Source organism: Accipiter gentilis, chromosome 24 (assembly GCF_929443795.1).
Source record: "Accipiter gentilis chromosome 24, bAccGen1.1, whole genome shotgun sequence".
Lineage (NCBI taxonomy): Eukaryota > Metazoa > Chordata > Aves > Accipitriformes > Accipitridae > Astur > Astur gentilis.
The window spans coordinates 25,142,150-25,158,437 of record NC_064903.1 but is presented as its reverse complement, the minus strand read 5'-3'; the positions used below and the strand labels follow the sequence as shown (position 1 = coordinate 25,158,437).

General features: G+C 37.7%; 1 protein-coding gene across 12 annotated transcripts in view; it reads left to right on the top strand.

The window, feature by feature from the left end:
• ZC3H12B (zinc finger CCCH-type containing 12B) overlaps window positions 1-15,268 on the top strand; it is a 74,158-nt gene extending 58,890 nt beyond the window's left edge. For all 12 annotated transcript variants that reach the window (XM_049827871.1, XM_049827872.1, XM_049827866.1 and 9 more), the window contains 5 exons: window positions 4,018-4,792; window positions 8,450-8,589; window positions 9,348-9,582; window positions 9,672-9,778; window positions 10,343-15,268. In XM_049827871.1, the coding sequence (XP_049683828.1) occupies window positions 4,182-4,792; window positions 8,450-8,589; window positions 9,348-9,582; window positions 9,672-9,778; window positions 10,343-11,763 (2,514 nt within the window). In that variant the 5' untranslated portion in view covers window positions 4,018-4,181 and the 3' untranslated portion in view covers window positions 11,764-15,268. The remainder of the gene's footprint in view (window positions 1-4,017; window positions 4,793-8,449; window positions 8,590-9,347; window positions 9,583-9,671; window positions 9,779-10,342) is intronic.
• The last annotated feature ends 1,020 nt before the right edge of the window (window positions 15,269-16,288 follow it).

Here is a 16,288-nt window from a genome sequence, read left to right as displayed (position 1 = left end):
GGTCCCACCCACAGGAGACAGTCCTCCACGAACTTCTCCAACGTGGGCCATTCCCATGGGCTGCAGTTCTTCACGAACTGCTCCAGCATGGGTCCTTTCCACGGTGTGCAGTCCTTCAGGAGCACGCTGCTCCAGCGTGAGTCCCCCACGGGGTCACAAGTCCTGCCAGAAAACCTGCTCCGTGGGCTCCTCTCTCCACAGATCTGCAGGTCCTGCCAGGAACCTGCTCCAGCGTGGGGTTCCCACAGGGTCACAGCCTCCTTCGGGATCCCACCTGCTCCGGCGTAGGGTCCTCCACAGGCTGCAGGTGGATATCTGCTCCACTGTGGACCTCCCTGGACTGCAGGGGGACAGCCTGCCTCACCAGGGTCTTCCCCATGGGCTGCAGGGGAATCTCTGCTCCGGCGCCTGGAGCATCTCCTCCCCCTCCTTCTTCACTGACCTTGGTGTCTGCAGGGTTGTTTCTCTTACATGTTCTCACTCCTCACTCCCGGCAGCTGTTTCTCTCCGTCCCAACTTTTTTTTCCTTCTTAAAAATGTTATCACAGAGGTGTTACCACTATTGCTGATTGGCTTGGCCTTGGCCGGCGGCGGGTCCGTCTCAGAGCCGGCTGGTATGGGCTCGCTCTCTCTCGAACACAGGGGAAGCTTCCAGCAGCTTCTTACAGAAGCCACCCCTGTAACATCCCCCCCCCCCCCCCCGCTACCAAAACCTTGCCAGACAAAACCAATACAGTGCATCACAAAAAGAGCATGAACAAGTGAGGGTCATTACATTTGGCACTGTTTGGAGTAATTGTGAGACTGTTAATGGTTTCAGTCAAGCTAGCCACCTTTGCTATGTAATTCTCTTGCTTACTTAAGAATGACCCAGTTGTAGCTGAAAATCTTGCTGTTCATATTCATCAAAAGAAATTTTCAGACTGTTCTTCACATGATATGAGAACTAGGACTATATTTTAGAATATTGTATCTTTTTCTTCTAAACCTTTCCCCCCCTACTGTAATGAAGTAATTCCATCTTGGCCACTCTTTTCAACAGAATCTGAAAAATCTTTATCCCCAAAGCAAGCAAAGCACACAAATAAATAAAATTTCAATCTAAGATACCTAAAATTGCTCATTTGTAAACATACCTATTCTACAAATACCTGCCTTTAGTAGGTAGGTACTTCCCAGTGTCACTGGAAATGTGGGTTGAAGTTCATTGTATTCTGGATATATATCTACCATCTCCACCAGTATGTAGATTTAACACAGCCAAGTGAGATGTATAAGAGCATAAATTAGAGTGCAGTTTTGTGGAATGTTACTGTTTGGCCTGTTTAAGGTAATTATTTTACTTATATTTGTTGTTTTACAACACTAAATGAATATGTTCACACATGTCAGCATTTCCATTATTTTTCTCTTGATTTCAGTATCTACTGAACTTTGTTCTGTGGAAAAATTTAAAGTTCTTTTTTTAGGAAGAAAATGAAATAAATAATAAAATGAACAATGTCAGAGATGCTCTTCTTCTAGCTACACTAGATGTAACTTTCCCCACAAGTCCAATACTTATTTTTAGTCCCTAGATTTGGCATTCCTGTACATAAAGGAAGTTACACTGCTGTACATTAAGGGAGTATTTCTTCCATTGTTTGCTGTTTTGGTAGACCACGGTAATTAAATAAGAGCCACTGCAGTCTCTTGGGGAGATAGCAATCAGATTTTTAAAAAGCTTTTGAATACAAGTATATTTGATAATGTCCTGTATATAAATAATTAATGTACTTGGTTTAGTGCTTATGCTCTTTTGAGGAAAATTTTGTTGTCTTTTAATGCTTGCTTATAGCCTGACAGAGTGGAATAGATGTGAGAGGAGATTAAAAAGGTGCATGAAAGATATATAAATTTATTCTTAGTTACACTACACTAGTGACCAACAGCCCTCCCAAAAAACATGAGTTACACTTTCAATTTCTTTTTTTTACTTCTTTTTTGGGTGCATGAGGAGCTTATATTAGGAAAGCACATCTTTGAGCAATCTCTGTTCCAGTGCTAAAGTCATGCCTATTTTGTGTCACAAAAATTCTCATAGGAATACTAGGAAAGATCTTTTCATGCATCCACAGCTTATATCTACAACATTCATCAGAACACAAAGGTATCTGGCTATACTGTTAAAGGTATATTAGAAAACTGGTGTCAATACTAGGTCTTTCTTCTTTGACTGCTGTTTAAATCCGGGATCATGCTTCTCATGCTTCTTCTGTCAGCAAAGATGTAGTCTGAAGTCTCTGTAGTAGATGCAGCTTTAAAACCATGCTCTTTCAGAAATTTGGCACCTTTTCATTTTTCTACCTTTCAGTCTTTCTTCTCTTTGTCTGTAGTTACATCTAAAAGATGTGACTTTAAGAAAAGCAGGATTTATCAAAATGAGAAAGTGGATTTAAAATAAATGGTTTCTTCAAGACTATTTGTCGTGGTTTAACCCCAGCCAGCAACCAAGTACCACGCAGCCACTCACTCACTTCCCCCCCACCCAGTGGGATGGGGGAGAGAATCGGGGGGAAAAAACCCAACCTAAAAACTTCTGGGTTGAGATAAGAACAGTTTAATAGAACAGAAAGGAAGAAAAAAATAATGGTAATAATAACAATAATAAAAGAATTGGAATATACAAAACAAGTGATGCACAATGCAATTGCTCACTACTTGCCAACCGATGCCCAGTTAGTTCCTGAGTAGTGATTCCCCCCCCCCAGGCCAACTCCCCCCAGTTTATAGACTGGGCATGACATCACATGGTATGGGATATCCCTTTGGCCAGTTTGGGTCAGCTGTGCCAGCTGTGTCCCCTCCCAACCTCTTGTGCCCCTCCAGCCTTCTTGCCGGCTGGGCATGAGAAGCTGAAAAATCCTTGACTTGGTCTAAACACTACTTAGCAACAACTGAAAACATCGGTGTGTTATCAACATTCTTCTCATACTAAATCCAAAACACAGCACTATACCAGCTACCAGAAAGAAAATTAACTCTATCCCAGCTGAAACCAGGACACTATTATATCATTATTTTTTGTTATTCACTCTGGATCCTGCATTCTCAAGTCTGCTGTTTTACAGAGAAGAGCAAAGTGGGACTTGCAGCTTTCTGAAAGTAGGCCTCTAGCTAATTACTTTGGTAATCAATTTTCTCCCATTACCTGCATTTATATCTAGGTCTTATTTTACCATTTTATCTAAAACATGCACTGCTGTAGGTGCAATTCCTTTTAAAAACTATTTTCCAAAGGCTCCATGACGTCAGTTTGTCCCTTCACAGGTCACTTGAAACTTCTAGTTTGTCAGACCTCTCACTGAATTTCCTTGAACAATTTTTCTTCTAGTATAAGACAAGAATTATGAATGTCTATCCTGACTTTTGGACAAAATGCAGTAATATCCATCCTTGATTTTGGAATTTTCAGTGCAGTGGGTATAGTAAATGGAGCACAAGATGATAGTCGTGTTTTGTGCATCTTGTTATTGTCCTTTACATGTCTAGCAGCCAGCTTGCTTGCAGTAAATTTAACTTGTCTTCTATCCTGGTTTTGATAGTAAATCCTTACTGAAAGAGGCTGAAATGGTTTGTGTTAAATTTGATGCATACTGAAACTCCACATAGTGGTTCCTGATACAGATAGGCTGTTCCTGCAGTAGAAGGCTGTATAGACAGGTTTCTAGTGAAATTGGTGGATCACGCTTTTCTGTTTTATTATCTTTAAATATTACTGAGGTACTCCATTAATTCCAGCTGTAAGTTTATTGTGTGGGAAGTGTAATTTTTTTTTTGTACATAGAGTAACTGGGGGAGGGAAAGAGAGTTTAATTTGTTATTAAAGAGACAACATAATTATATGCTTTATTATGAACAATTTTTACACAGAAATGTGAATGACTAGGGACCTCTACTGACTTGTAAACAAAATCATTGCATTTGAGTATTTCGCAGAATTTGTCAAAAGCTAATTTTTTTTATTTTTTTTTGAAGGAACTTCATGTTGGTGTTGTTTATGCCAGAACATAATAAGCAAGGCAAATTAACTCCAGCCTCGTGTAAACTTTTAATTGGCCAACACAATGCAATTGAGTATGAATTCCAGGTGGCTTTGGAAATGAAAGAGAACTGAGCTCTCTGGCTGGAAGCTGAACGTGATGACGGCCTGGTCTATGGTAGGGAAGCTGAAAATGGAGAAGAGGCACTCCAGAGAAGACAGAAATGTGGAACAAGACGCTGGGGAATGCAGTGCTGAATCTGAGGAATGGACGAGCTCAGAAAGTGAACCTGAGCAACCATACTTCAGAAGCAGCTGTAGCAATACTCAGTGGAGAGAAAAGGAGGTTTCCACTAAACCACATCGGCCACTCTGTCGGTCCCCTTGTTTGGATCGCCCAAGTTTTTCACAGAGCAGTATCACACAAGACTTGAAGCTAGACGAATGCAAAACAAATTTGGACAAGGAATACCAAGCTAAAATGGATTTTGCTTTAAAGCTTGGGTATGCAGGAGATCAGATCCAGGCTGTACTGAATAAATTGGGAGCAGATGCACTCATCAATGATGTTCTGGCAGAGCTTGTGAGACTTGGCAACAAAAGTGAATCAGAGGGACAAAGCAGTGCCAGCAGTACCACCAGTACTCTGGTACCAAGAGGCCCTTGCCCAAAGGAAATAGCAAGCCCTGAATTGTCACTTGAAGATGAAGTTGTGGATAACAGTGATAACTTGAGGCCAATTGTCATTGATGGAAGCAATGTGGCTATGAGGTGGGTCTCCCTGTCACAACATTTGAAAAGAATAAATCACTAAAATATTTATAAGAAAAATCAGTATTGATGGCAAAGTCATTTTAAGTCACGTAGTATATTTTACACTGATAATACATCTCTTTTTATGGACTCTTTAGTCCAGGCTTTTAATTATGCTGTTACTCCTTTATATGTAATCTGTGTTCCAATTTCCTTCTCCCCCTTTTTCAAACTAAGTTCTCACCTCAAATCTTTTGTTCTAGCAATCTAGCTGTAGTGTGCTTTTGTTTGAATGGGTTTAATTTTTTGAAGTCCTTGAACAATGTTGAAAATTATTTTTCTTTAATGTCCAGAGGCAACCAAATAGGGGAGGAAGACTTGATTCTTTCTAAAATGACATGCAGTTATGCTGATGATGTGCAGTGGACTTCAGGTTATTTGAGCTCCTGCTGATCAAGCCTGCTTAGAATTCAAAGCAATTTATCTGTGTCAATAGAGGGATATGCGTGAGCTAAATGTGCTGACTTGCACGGCTATGGTGTTTTGTCATTTCAGATGTGTGTACACAAGTGCATTTGGCTGCTTGGGTTAACAGTAACTCAAGAGATACCTGTCCCATGCCAATTTTGAGCATGTCTGTATAATACACAATTCAGCTAGCCAATGATTTGTTTGTCATTGAGAAAGTATTATTTTCTATGAGGGAGTTCTTTAAACAGTCTGTTTAATCATCAGTGATACCAAGCTTTCTTCAGGTCGTGTTTGCACAATAGATTTCCTTTAGTTCAGCTTTCTGCTCTAAAAGAATTTGTGATCTTTTTTATCTATGTATTAAGAAAATTCAGATTTTTATGGGTGTATTGAGTACTCTATGAGTTTTGAAATACATAAACCCCCCAAATCCTACAAGAATATTTTATATACTGGATTTTCCAGTCCCAAGTTGTGGTTACATCAATCCAAAAGATGTTTCTATAAAGCAACATCACCAATATTGAATTTAACTTTTTTCTTTCCTTTTTTTTTCTGTGCTTGTTGAATTTGTAGTCTCTGTACTGCTTGAATTACTGCTGAGCATAATGTGGCAGCAACTGGAGAAAAGTCTGCGTGTACTCTTTACTGTTGTATAGCTTAGAACTGATGCTCTATTTATTTAAAGAATCAGAGAATATCTCAGGTTGGAAGGGACCCATAAGGATCATCAATTCCAACTCGTAACAAAATGCTTATGCATCTGAAATGTACAAAAATCTAAGGAAAATGCTTTAGCAACATTGCAGCTTCTGTATTCATTATTTAAGTTGCAAGAATTTGGACCACGCTAGTGATCCGTAGGCCTTAGTCATACAGATGGTACTAGATCTGTCTACCTTTGGTCTGTTTCAGTGTTACTCTATTTAACGTTTTGAGACAGGAAGAGCATGCATCTTGCTATGGTCCAGTAATCTGTGATGTTGTTCTATAATAATAATAATAACAACAACATTATTGAAGTAAAATTTTGAATGATAATCTATAGAATAATGCTGAAGACAATTTTAATAAGATGCAAATCTCTTACTTGTGCAGCATCTGCTCTACAGACTGAGAATATCTGGAAAGTGCAAGGGTTATACACTTCTCATGCTTAAAAATACCGCAATTATTGATAATGCAAGTGGAGGCCTTGCTTTTATGGTAAAGTGTGTCTGTTGTAACTGAAAAGTGGCTTTATATGGAAAATGGAACCATTTCCATTTTCAGTATTGAAATTTTCTTGAAGTAAACAGTTTTGGGGGATGCTACACAGAACTAACAGCTTGGAACAGGATGGTGCAGCAGCTGGATGCCACTTTGTACAGTCAAATGCTGGCTGCTTCAAGTAGTGGGAGGAGTACCTAGCATTATATAGCACCACAAAGCCTCCTTAATTACAGCCAACTGTGTGGACTGCCAACACGCTTCAGGGCTGCTATAGCAGTTCTCTCCTGTATCTTCTGCTCAGCACTGCTACCTAGGCCCCTTGTGGTTTTTTTCTAATAGGGAGCGTCATTGGTGCGCATGGCCTCCCCTGCCCTTACAGCGTTCTGTAACCCTCCCTGACCTGGCCACTCAACCACTTTTTCGTGGTGAGGATCTCATTCCTCAATACGGCATCACTGATGTGATTCAGTTCACACTTTTTGCAATGGATGGAACAATTTGAAGAAATTACTTAATTTTCTTCACAAATTAACATATAAGTCTCTTCAGAAATAATGACTGGTAGGTGCCAAACTAACTGGGCAGCATCACTCCTCCTATCACAGCTGATGAAAAATTGCAGCTATGTTGAGAAAAGGGGAAAAAAGATTGAATTAATACATTTTGAAGAGTGTGCATCAAGGAGCATAGCGCTGGCTTACTAGTCTACCCTTTTCAGATGCAATTTTGGAAGTAGTTCACTTTGCTAGCCAAATTGTGTAAGTGTGTAACAAAGAGCGTTGTTGTTGTTTGGTGGGGTTTTGTGTTTGGTTTGGGGGTTGTTTTGTTTTTTTGTTTTTTTTTGGGTTTTTTTTTTGTTTTTTTTTTTTTTTTTTTTTTTTAGTAAAAAGAGCAGACCAATTTTTTTTTTCTCAAGTAGTTACAATATTAATGGAAAAGAACCAGAACCCTTAGTTTTTATTATTCAATTATGTGGTGTAGCAGTAATATATGCACTCTGTTTTTCAGACGAAGAAAATGTCAGCTTGAATCTAAATATGAAATTCAACCATAATGCAAAGATCTGTGTGTGTCTCTTACCTGTGTAGACTAACTACTAAGGATATTATAATTAAATGTCGTCATTTTCTCTTCTATATGTGCTTATGTATTATTCAGGCATTCCTAAACTATTTCCTGAGAGGATTTAAAACCTGATTCTTTAGTTCAGTCTACGTTTAGCAAATCAAGATAGGTGTACCCATGAGGTAGACTGAAAAAGATTCATAATTAAGATTCTCCTTAGTTTCTATCAAACCTTTGAAGAATTTCTTTTTTCCTTTGCAGAAACTTCTTAAGCCATTCTAAAAATTAAATCCCTTTATCTGATTTGTGTGCTGTTTTAGAGACTTCTGTTTCAGAAAAACAAATTGGGGGTGTGTGGGGTGTGCTTAAATAACTTTGAGAGAGTTATTTCTTTCCCTTAAAGAGAAAAAGTCCTAGTAAAAAATGCAGAACACTTAATATTAATGTACTTTTTTAATCTAGATGTTTAAAAGCACCTATCACCCATGACAGCCAGCATTGTTAGTTCATTCCTTTTTTGTTATTGATAACTTTTTATGGTACTATTTAAGGTAAGCTCAATTTGTGGGGAAAGTGATATTTTTCATTAGCTCAGCTAATAAAATTAAAAAGCAGAAAAACTTAACGTTTATTTGTCTTTGCTTTTGGGATAGTGAAATTTCACCATTTCTAGAGTTTTAAGTAGCAGTGTTGCTGTAATCTGATGGCTGGATAGCTCTGGACAATTGTCTTTTTTCCAGTTATGTAAGCTGGTCTAATAAAAAGGTTTACCTATCTTTACAGACTTTGTTTCCCTTATATGCTTAGACCATGGTAGCTTTAGAAGAAAAAAAACAAACCCCAAACCAAACACACCATAACAACAAAAAACAAAACCAAATATAACTTTTGTCCTTGCTGTTTCTAAAACTTTTGCATGTCCTTCAGCCATGGGAATAAAGAAGGATTTTCCTGTCGGGGAATTCAGCTAGCTGTTGATTGGTTTCTGGAAAAAGGACATAAAGATATCACTGTGTTTGTACCTGCATGGAGAAAAGAACAGTCCCGACCTGATGCACCAATTACAGGTAACAGATCAAGATTTTCTTTGACCCCTTGGTTAAAAAGAAGAAAAAAGAATTGCATTGAAACACAACCATGTTATCTTTCTGATGGGTACTACATACTGGGCTGTGGATGTGGTGTTGCACGATGATGTTGCACTCAACTGTTCATTTGAAAACGCAATGATTTCACTGGTGAGGAAACAAGCATTTAAGTATCTGCACCTGTAAACAATGCTTTTTTTTGTAACATTACTGGATCATTGCAACACTTTTGAGAAGTAGTAGTCATAATTTTCCCATTAGCAATCATTGTTAAGCATATAGGACCTGATTCTTAGTTGCTGGGTGAGTATAAAATAAGTATTATCAGATCAGGGACTCATTTAGTAGGATTATCTTGAACACTGAAGAGGCAGCATGTGCTTTGACCCATAGAAGGTGCTTACGTTTTACTCCAGGCTAACAAGAAGGCTATTGCAATACAGTAACAACTGAGTTCTTCACAGGTTCAGGAAGATTGAGTAAAGATATACAGTTGTTTACAGAGGAGTAGAGTGGTTGTGAAGCTTAAATATTGAATATTTACCCAGTGCTTTGAAACCTCAGAAATCAAATGGCACTCAGCATCTAGGTATTTTTTAATGATAAGGGGGACCGTATATGAACATAATTACAAAATACTTTCTCAGATAAGAGGGCAAGAAGTTTCATATTTCAAAGACTGCATTTCTTTCTTTTAAAACTTTTTTAAAAGCTGCTTAACTAAAATTATTTTACAGATCAAGAAATCTTACGGAAATTGGAGAAAGAGAAAATTCTTGTTTTCACCCCATCTCGAAGAGTTCAGGGAAGAAGAGTAGTTTGCTATGATGATCGATTCATAGTAAAACTTGCTTTCGACTCGGATGGCATCATTGTATCAAATGACAACTATCGGGATCTTCAAAATGAAAAACCAGAATGGAAGAAGTTCATAGAGGAGCGGCTGCTAATGTATTCTTTTGTGAATGACAAGTATGTTTTTTTCTTCAAAAGTAAGGAAATTTGGTAATTCAGAATCCTCAGTAAAAACTGAAATTCACATTTAATTTCTTTCCCCTTAGATTTATGCCTCCTGATGATCCTTTAGGACGCCATGGTCCAAGCCTTGAAAATTTCTTAAGGAAAAGGCCAGTTATTCCTGAACATAAGAAACAACCGTGTCCTTATGGTAAGTGCCTAAGTCAGATTGATTTGTTGTATTCAAAGGTAGGTGAAGCAAGCAATTAATTAACACCTTGTCATTGCTGGAAAAAAAAAAGTGTCATTTTTTGTGTTGCCAGCCAAGCACTGCATCCATTTTTATACCCTTCATACACATATTGATAAACACAATGTAGCAGAAAATTAAGGATTACCAGATATACCATGTGGATAACACAGCTTTTTGCTATTTTCTTCTGGTTTTTATTCAAGGAAGGAGATTCATAACTATACAAACTGTGTTAGACCAGTTTTGTTTTATATAGCATTGAGTATGTTTGTTGTCAGTATTGAAATCATGAGCCAGTAGAAAGAAAAGTGATGTGTCTTGCCCTTGGTGCAGTGATATAAGTGGATACAGGTCACAGAGTCTATGACTGCCTGTATATACAATATATATGATTATTCCTTAGGGGGTTAATCTAGAAATATTACTATTGAGAAGTGGTGAAAGATATAAAGAAAAAAAGATAGCAGCTGATGGTATTGATTAGTTTTTGCTTTATTTAACCTGAAAACACTTTTCTTCCAGGTAAAAAGTGCACCTATGGGCACAAATGTAAATATTACCACCCAGAACGGGCAAACCAGCCTCAAAGGTCAGTAGCGGATGAGCTTCGAATAAGTGCCAAATTATCTGCTGTGAAAACTATGAGTGAGGGAGCCTTGGCCAAATGTGGCACAGGGCCATCCAGCTCCAAAGGAGAAATCAGTTCTGAAGTGAAACGCATTGCCCCAAAACGTCAGTCAGATCCAAGCATTAGATCAGTAGCTGTGGAGCCTGAGGAAAAGTTATCAGTAGCCCGGAAGTCTGAGGCCAGCTCTGTCCCGTCTCTGGTTTCTGCATTAAGTGTACCAACGCTCCCTCCACCAAAAAGCCATGCAGCTGGTGCATTAAATACTCGTTCTGCAAGCAGTCCGGTGCCAGGTTCCTCACAGTTCATGCATCAGAAATCCTCACTGGAACATATGTCCAGTGTGCAATATCCTCCTATACTAGTCACCAATAGCCATGGCACCTCAGTTAGCTATACTGACCAGTATCCCAAATATGACTCATTGGGGGACCATGGCTATTACTCCTTACTCAGTGATTTCTCCAACTTGAGCATAAGTAGTATCCGTAACACAGATTATTACGGGGCTGATATGGACCAGGGGATGTATTCTAGAAACTCAAGCCCCTGTCCTGACAATTGCTTAAGCCATACAAGTAATGATTCTTATTCCTCTTACAATGACTTGTATCTGGGTGTAGCAGATGCCAGTCCAGAAGACAATGTGAAGATCCACAGACTGCCATCGCAAAATCGACTTCAGCCTTTTTCCCATGGTTACCATGAAGCCTTAAATAGAGTTCAGAGTTACGGAACTGAAGAGCCTAAGCAATCCCTTCGCAAACAGTCAGTTTCCCACTTAGGCCTACATGCCCAGCATCCAGTTGTTGGAGCACGGTCCAGTTGTCCAGGCGAATACTCTGTGCCTCAAAATGTTCATCCATCAACTGCACAACCAAGCCGTGCCTTGGTCATGACGCGAATGGACAGTGTTTCTGACTCACGGCTTTATGAAAGTAACCCTACAAGGCAGAGAAGACCACCTCTCTGTCGAGAGCAGCATGCTAGTTGGGATCCATTACCATGTGCATCAGACTCTTACACTTATCACTCGTACCCACTGAGTAACAACCTCATGCAGCCTTGTTATGAACCTGTAATGGTAAGAAGTATGCCTGAGAAGATGGAGCAACTCTGGAGGAATCCCTGGATTGGGATATGTGGTGAGCCGCGGGAACCCCATATCATCCCAGAACATCAGTATCAAACATACAAGAACCTCTGCAATATTTTCCCTCCAAGCATTGTCCTTTCTGTGATGGAAAAGAATCCCCACATGACAGATGCACAACAGTTGGCAGCTATGATTGTTGCCAAATTAAGAACAGGGCGTTAAAGCATTACAGCTTCTTTTGGATAAATGAAACTATACAGCATATAGGACCTGGAGGAAAACTTAAACGATGAAGGAAGGGGCCAATCTATTGTAAATATTTTCTACTAAGATAGTATAAAATTCTGTACACAGTAGCAATCATACATATGCTGAGGCACTATATAAGAGTTGATTGTATTGTAAATTTTAAGATTTTAAATATAGGGATTTTTTAATAGTATTTTATAGGAAATGCATACCTTGCTGCATGGATAGCTCATTAAGAACTACAATGTCACGTTCAGTGTCTCAAAGCTGTTACTACAAAATTACTGTTAGCAATTATATTGCATGTATTAGTGTACACTTTCAATTTGCTTATAAATATCTAATCGGCCTTTAAAAGTATGCTCTATACACACCCAGATGACTTTTAGGGTTTCAGCTTTGTCATTTGACACTGCTTACTGGCATATTAAATACTGACAAAAAAGTAAACTTGACAAAAGTTAAAGCACTCAATTTGTAAAAGAAAAAACTGATTTCAGCTTTTGAATGTCAATATTGTTGTTGGTACTTAAATTTCAAAACTGTTCCCCAATAGGTTGAGTATCTATTATATTGTCTAAGTATCTATTATATTGTCCAATACATTGGCTCAATCCAACAGAAGCCAAATATTTTATTAAATTAGGACCAAAACATTAAGGAGTGTGAAGGTATGAGTGCCATTCAATAAACTAAAAGAAGTTTAACTGTAGCTTCTCTCTTCAGAATTGCCTCTCAACTGTGCAGTAAGCCCAGATGACTAGACAAGCTGACCGTAAATTGTCAGTTTTATGTAAATTGGATTACTCAACCTGAAGCGGTGGAAACTGGGCATTAACATGGAAGCTCATCAATAACTACAGCCCTTCCTCTGGGAGCAAGGATGGTGTTTAAGTGAGGCTAACAGTCAGAATGGCTGTACAAGATCAACTTGAGAAGGGAGGGTGGGGGGGGCTGCCTCTTGAAAAGAGATGCTACGGTTTGGGTTTGTGGCAAAGCTGGCCTGGTTGGTTTTGCTCTTCAGATCCACGCAAAGGTGTGCATTTGCCTCATGAAGGCTTTTAGAGTTCCTGTTTCAACAGGTGAGATAATTTTGTGTGGCATTGTTTGCGCAACTGGTATCTTGCTCAGGGTGGGAACCTTTGTAGCTAAATGTCTCCAAAAGAGGCGTTTATTGTTTTTTAAGCTGCACTGACTGGACGCCCTTTTTTGAATCCATTGTATATTTCAGCATTTCGAACCATTACTAACTCGATATGTCTCGAGCTAGGACTTGTTGACTTCTACTGTAGTTTTTTTCATGAAAGTTGAGAAGGCCTGGTTTATGGCCTTTTGTTTCTTCATGAGAAGGTGTGACACTGCCTAAATGTTTCTTACTGTGAAACACACGGAACGTGAGGCTGCAGTCAGGGTTGTTTCTGGTGTTTTGATAATGGCTTGCATGCTGCTTTCTAGTTATCTGTTTGTCTGAGGAACAAAGTTATATCATTTCCTCCACTTGTGTTACTGTAATGGTTGGTTTGATTCAGAATATCTTGTGGGCTCTCTATCATGTGTAAAATATGTTCCTGTCATATATTTAAAAAGAACCCCAAACCAATAACAAACTACAATTACAGGTGCAACTACAGCTAATTTACTGATATTTGATAACCGTATCATTTCACACAGGATGAATATTCTTGTGTTGGTACAGGTAACGTATATAATGACCATGTCATTATGTATTTAAAATGAGTTAAGTTGAAGGTAATTCTGTATTTACACTTGGTGTTTGAAAATAACTTAAGTTTTAATTAGTTGGTTATTGTCTCTGTTAATGGGAAAAAATAAAACTTCAGACATTTTTAATAGTTGGGGAAAACAGATTTAACTCTTGACCAGTTTTCAAAAACATTTCTTACTAACCAGCATTTTATATTTTTAATTTGCGATTAATTCTTATTCTCTTCTCTTGCATGGTATAAGCAGCTGAGAGCAATGCCTCAAATAACCAGAAATGACCTTTTGTTTGTTGATACAAATTGTATCTCTTTTTCTTGATTGTATAAAAACTGTGTATAAAAAAAAAAATAATCTCTAGATTAACTTCAGTATTACATTTTCACCACAATGTTTGTGACACCATGTGTCACAGGGAAGTAGCCCATGAGTAATTATGGATCTTTTTTTATTTAAAATGGGCACTTGTAGTTTATAGACAAACAAGGACAACTTTTCAGAACCAGTTTATTATGTGCACAGATACTGTGTGTACACCTCAAAGCATTACATAGTTATCTTTAGTCTATTTATTAAGCAGATACATTCTTGCACTAAACTTTATGTAAAAATGTTGCTGTTAACTCATCTGCATGTGTTTAAAATGTAACAATATAATTGCTATAGACCCTGCTTTATTTGTAACGGATTAATTTATAAATTATTTAGGTATAAAATGAAGTTTATTGTGCACTCATGTTTCCATCTTGCACGGAATTAAATATTCGTATGTAGAAAAATGTTTGTTCCCTTTTTCTCCAATTATAAAGATAAGCTATTATAAGAGAGGTTTAGTAGGTGTTTTTGATGTTTTCTAATGTGGAAAACTGAGCAGAAATTTCTGTATGAAGTGCGAGGTGGTTTATGGAGATAGTAATTTTTGTAGGATTTGTCTAGTCATTTTAATTTTCACTAACTTTTGTCTTGCTGATAAGAGTAATTCCTTTTTCAACAATGGGAATGCTATGCCAATACAAACGCATACTATTTCCCTAAGGCACTTTGAAGGCAAATTGTCTTTTTCTAAGAAGCTATTAGCATCTATCATGCATAGAGTTACAGAATGGGCAGTGTGGCCTTGTGGAAATAATTTGCAAATTTTGTGCTTGATTAGCCCTCCTTAGAGGTAGCGAAACTTTTGTATGTGATGTAGTCTTTCCTAATCAACTACTATAAGTGATAATTCAGTCATCCACATCTGTTTCCAGATATGTTTACAAGCCAATTCAAAACACTGACACATTCATTAATCTTCAGCGCATAAGCTTAGATTTCTTCTTACATGGAAGAGTTGATCTTACTAACACCTGATCATAACTGTCTATATTGTAAATATAAGACTTTGTATAAATGCTCTTTTTGAGAGCATGGTATTTAAAATGTTTTTAAAACTGTAAGAGAACAGTTCTAGAAACTATATTTTAATAAAATCCATGAAATTACAATTCTAGATGAGGGGAAAAAAAGTGGGAAGGTAAAATCCTGGCCTACTGCAATCAGCAAGAGGTAAGCAGTAGACTTCAGTGCTTTGCTGGGGCCAGAGTGTTTTCTGGGAGTTCTGATTTACTGATCTTTCATCTTTAGCTATATTACTTTCACATAATTTGTCACTTAAAAGTGTATAACCTTATATTCATGAATCAAAAATCAAATGCTTTATGGGATGTCAGTCCAGTTTAAGTTATTTAATGGTGTTGTTTTTTTTGTAAGAATTACATGTCAGTAATATATTAAATTGTACATATAGATGATTTCACTACTGTTAGTCCTGTTGTTGTTGTATTGAGCTGCAGTAGTTGGCTTTATTCATTTGTAGAATTAAACATTATTGTTTGTTGTAAAATTTTATAAATCTCTTTGGGTTTTTTTGGTTGACCCAAATATAATGTAAGTCTTAATGACAAAATGAGTGAAAATGGATGTTAAACCAGTATGTGGTATTCGTAAATCTCTGTAGTAATAAGTGTGCACTGCTCTAGTTGCTGCTGCATGTAATTCATTCACTAGCATGAGTCTGTTTAGCTTTTGTAAAAATACTTTAATTGTAAACTTAAAAATGGAAGGTGTGGGCATAGTTGCTCAGAACAAGCAGAAGGATCCTCATTAAAAAAAAAAAAACAAACAAAACCAAAACATCTATCTAGGTGAGTTCTCCCCTACGCACTTTTAATGTTTGCCTCAAATTGTGAATTTTGGCATTTTGAAATTCTTAATGATAAAGTCAGAACACACCAAGAATCTGTCCAAATAACTCAGTTAAAAAATACTTGGTGACATGTATGTATACCTTGTGCTGTATACCAAACCACAAACAGGAACATTTCAAGAGACATATTTAGACTATAGGAATTCTTAAAACTCCATGCTATAGAGAAGGACCATGCATCATTTCTGTGAGACTTTGCTCTGCAGAGTTGAGATATTTATCTTGACTAGCCAAAAGTTTACCTGAAGCATTAGTACCAGAGGACTCAATAGTCAGATCATTAGATCTATCACTATTATTTCCATGGAGAGTGTTCAGCTTTAATATTCCTCTTACATACCCATAGCTTGTCTGTGTGACACGGCCCTTATTAACTATATTTCTTGCAGTATTTCAACTGGAAAAATACAAGTGCACTGTCACTTCAGTTCTTCTCATGCCAGTGTTTGGTTAGCCTTTGACGAGCCATTATACATTATCAATGATTTTTACTGTGGTATTTAAAGTTTGTAAATGTATTAGAAGACTTGA